The sequence below is a fragment of the Poecilia latipinna genome, unplaced genomic scaffold, assembly GCF_001443285.1.
Source record: "Poecilia latipinna isolate Pla-1442-1.1 unplaced genomic scaffold, P_latipinna-1.0 Scaffold1958, whole genome shotgun sequence".
NCBI classification, from domain to species: domain Eukaryota; kingdom Metazoa; phylum Chordata; class Actinopteri; order Cyprinodontiformes; family Poeciliidae; genus Poecilia; species Poecilia latipinna.
This window is the reverse complement of record NW_015114574.1, coordinates 90427-94434: the sequence shown is the minus strand read 5'-3', so window position 1 is coordinate 94434 and position 4008 is coordinate 90427. Positions and strand designations below refer to the sequence as shown.

Genomic DNA, 4008 nt, shown 5'->3' with positions numbered 1-4008 from the left:
ATTATTCCATCAGCAGTTCAACTGTCAGTTTAATTTAGCTTCAGTTAAATCAGTGGTCCCCAAACTTTTTCTTCTGCCCCCCCCTAGGGATAACAATGGGTTGTCGGGTTAAAACGACCCGTGTGACGGGGGGGGATATCGACTTTTTTGGGGGCAAAATGAATGTACGTAGCTGAAAATAGACACCAACATCGGTAGCCTACAAGGTACTTGTTAAGCTTAAGGTTCTGTATTGATATTAGCTAGTCATCTTTTAGCTAACATTACCTGCATCCAGCAGCTTTACTCAACTCAGTCGGTTAGTTTGGAGGGAAAAACTGTGTAAAGTTCTTTGCGTTTTGCTGGTTTGCTGCCGTGATTCTAACACAAACCTACGTAGCTCCACAGCAGCAGCAGGTCTCCTTCACAGGTGGAAACCCAGCGCGAGCGTCTCAGCGTTCATGTTGCGTTTGAAGGCGGCTCGGAAAAACAGGTTACAACATGTTAACAACGGATTAAACAGTTTTAACTGCTGATAAAAGTGACAGAGGACACAAATATGAAAAGTTTGGATGCCTCTACTGTATCAAATTGACATAGGAATAACAGAGAGTTGGCCATTCTAAGGTAAAAAACCCAGCGCATACAGTGTTCATGTTTTGTTTTTGTTTTTTTCATCCAGACGGCTTCCCACGCCCCCCCTGCAAAGATATGGCGGCCCCCCTAGGGGGCGCGCCCCACAGTTTGGGAACCTCTGAGTTAAATTAAACTAGAAGTGAGGATACAGTGAAAGAGCAGCTAAGAAGAAGAGGCCAAACAAAGGGAACACTCTGTTTGGCTGGACAGTAGCAGTTGGGATGAAACATGGAAGGCAGTTGGTGATCCTGTGGAGGTATGGGAGTGTCTAATCTGTTCAATAAGGTCAGAGGGAGTGAGAAAACACCTGGAGAATGGAGGGGAAGTGTGCTGGTGCCAATTTTCAAGAACAAGGAAGATGAAAAACACTGTGACAACTGTGGAGGAATGAAGTCGAAGAGTCATTCAATGTTATGGAAAAGAGTTGCTGAAGCCAGACTGAGGTTTGGATCTGTGAGCAGCAGCAGCGTTTCATGTCAAGAAAATGTTCTACAGATATAATGTCTGCTTTGTGGATGTTGATAGAGAAGTCCAGAGAATGTCAGAGGAGCTGCATTGTGTTTTTATTGATGTAGAGAGGAGCTGTAGTTCTGCATGAGGAAGTCTGGAGAAGCAGAGAAACAGGTTAGCGTGGTGAAGGACCTGTATGTAAGACTGTGGTGAGGTGTGCTGCAGGAGTGACAGAGGAGTTTAAGGTGGAAGTGGGACTTCACCAAGGATCGGCTCTGAACCTTTCCTGTTTGCTGCGGATATTGACAGGTTGATGAGGTTAGACAGGAATCTCCATGGACTATGATGTTTATAGATGACATTGTGATCTGTGGTGAGAGCAGAAAACAGGTGGAGGAAAATCTCAAGAGATAGAGAGAAGTGATGTTTAGATGTGTCAAGACAGAATACATTTGTGAATGAGAGGGACTCAGGTGGAGACATGAGGTTACAAGGTGACTCTCTGTGGTGACCCCTAAATGGAAAAGCCGAAAGGAAAAGAAGTAGTTTGAGCTTCAGTTGATAACAGGAAGGCTCCTCCCAGTTTAAAGTTTGCAGAAAGACTCTCCCTGTTGGAATAATCACAGTAAATAATTCTGATGAGATAAAATGCTATTTTATGATATATAGGAGCAAAGTCCACAGCGAGACACTGCCAGCTGCCACCTGACCAGCTTCTTACAGACTGTTCTCCCTGTTTATGTAAATCATTTTATTGGTACAGACAGAAGGCCAGTCATTTCTGGAGCCAGGCCCCGCTTTCTTGGAGTCCCCGGGAGGGGTACTGGAGAGTGCCCCTCCTGGGGACTCCCTTCTTCTACTGAGGGACTTCAGCACTCACATGGGCAATAAAAATCAGACCTGGAGGGCTGTGATTGGGAGAATCGGCCCCACTGATCTGAACCAGAATGTTGTTCTGTTGTTGGACTTCTGTGCTGGTCAGGGACTGTCTATTAGTAACACCATGTTTAGGCATAAGGTTGTCCATGTGTGCTCTTGGCACCAGGACATCCAAGGCTGAGGGTGGGGAAATCCTGGTCCTCGAAGGCCAGTGTCCTGCAACTCTTAGATGTTTCTCTGGTCCAACACACTTCAATTAAACAACTGAATCACCTCCTAAGTGAATTCAAGTTCTCCAGAGTCCTGCTAATGACCTCATTCTTTGACTCCTGAGTGTTGAAGTAGAGACGCATCTAAAAGTTGCAGGACCCTGGCTCTCAAGGACAGGAGTTGCACACGTCTGCCCTAGGTGGCGGTTCAATGATTAACTTTGTTGTTGTCTCATCAGATCTGTGACCGTATGTCTTGGACATACCTTGAAGAGGTGCAGAGCTGTCCACTGACCACTACCTGTGGTGAGTTGACTCTGGCGGTGGGGAGGAAGCCGGTCAGACCTGGCAGGCCCAAACATATTATGAGGGTCTGCTAGAATTGTCTGACAGAGTCTCCTGTGAGATGGAGCTTTAACTTCCAACTTCAGAAGAGTTATGAACATGTTACAGGGGGACACTGAGTCTGAGTGGACCATGTTCCGTGCCTCTGTTGTTGAGGTGTCTTATCAGAGCTGTGGCCATGAGGTTGTCGGTGCCAGAGGACGTATAGGAGTTTGTCCAGCTAGTCTACATGTGATCTGTGGACTTGGAGAAGGACCTTGTCCCTCAGGGAGCCCTGTGGGGGCACTGTGGGAGTACCTTTGATACAGGCTTTTAGGTCCCTGTATGATTGGTGCCAGAGTCTGGTCCGCATTGCCGGTAGTAAGTCAGGCTTGTTTCCGGTGAGGGTTGGACTCTACCAAGGCTGCCCTTTGTCACCGATTCTGTTCATTACTTTCATGGCCAGAATTTCTAGGTGCAGCCAAGCGGCTGAGGGGATCAGCTTTGGTGGCCTAAGGATTGCGTCTTTGTTTTTTGTGGATGATGAGGTCCTATTGGATTCATCAGGTCGTGATCTGCAGCTCTCGCTGCAGCCGAGTGTGAAGCGGCCGGGATGAGAATCAGTGCCTCCAAATCTGAGGCCATGGTCTTGAGCCGGAAAAAGGTAGAGTACCTTCTCTGGGTCGGGGGGGCAGTCCTGCAAAAGTGGAGGAGTTTAAGTATCTCGGGATCTTGTTCACGAATGAGTGAAAAATGGAGCGGAAGATTGACAGGTGAATTGGCCTGGCTCTTGATTTACCGGTCGATCCACATTCCTACCCTCATCTATGGTCATGAGCTTTGGGTCATGACCAAAAGAACGATATCACGGATACAAGCAGCTCTCCCTTAGAGATAAGATGAGAAGCTCGGTCATCATGGAGGGACTCAGAGTAGAGCCGCTGCTTCTTCACGTCAGGAGGAGTCAGTTCTCAGGCATCTGGTTAGGATGGATGTCTCCCCGGTAAGGAGTTTTGAATCCCACCAGGAGGAGGCCCAGGGGAAGACCCAGGACACAGTAGAGGGACTATGTTTCTCTGCTGGTCTGGAAATGTCTTGGGATTCCCCTGGAAGAGCTGGCCCAAGTGGCTGGGGAGAGGGAAGTCTGGACCTCACTACTTAGGCTGTTACTCCCGCTGAACTCCCTTCATGGAACCTGATCAGAACATCTCATACCTTCAGATCAGATAATCTGCTAATCATTGATCTGTGTCTTCTGTCCTCAGAGTTCAGACATGTCTTCTGGCAGCAGCCTGCGGTCTGAGGATCAGTTTCTGTGCTCCATCTGTCTGGACGTGTTCACTGATCCAGTCAGCACACCATGTGGACACAACTTCTGCAAGACCTGCATCACTCAGCACTGGGATGGAAATGGCCCCTATAAGTGTCCTCTGTGTAATGAGCTTTTCACCCCTAAACCTGAGCTGAGAGTCAACACCTTCATCAAAGAGATGGTTGATCAGTTCAGACTTAAAGCTCAGCAGGAAGCCAG

The 4008-nt window shown here is 47.9% G+C and overlaps 1 protein-coding gene and 1 gene segment (V, D, J or C); both read left to right on the top strand.

The window, feature by feature from the left end:
• LOC106935388 (Ig kappa chain V-V region K2-like) overlaps nt 1-1928 on the top strand; it is an 11498-nt gene extending 9570 nt beyond the window's left edge. Inside the window, 1 exon segment of the V gene segment in view lies at nt 1829-1928. Coding sequence covers nt 1829-1928 — 100 coding nt within the window.
• LOC106935387 (nuclear factor 7, ovary-like) overlaps nt 1-4008 on the top strand; it is a 13286-nt gene that overhangs the window by 3890 nt on the left and 5388 nt on the right. The window contains exon 2 of the mRNA XM_015015831.1: nt 3743-4003. Coding sequence (XP_014871317.1) covers nt 3752-4003 — 252 coding nt within the window. The 5' untranslated portion in view covers nt 3743-3751. The remainder of the gene's footprint in view (nt 1-3742; nt 4004-4008) is intronic.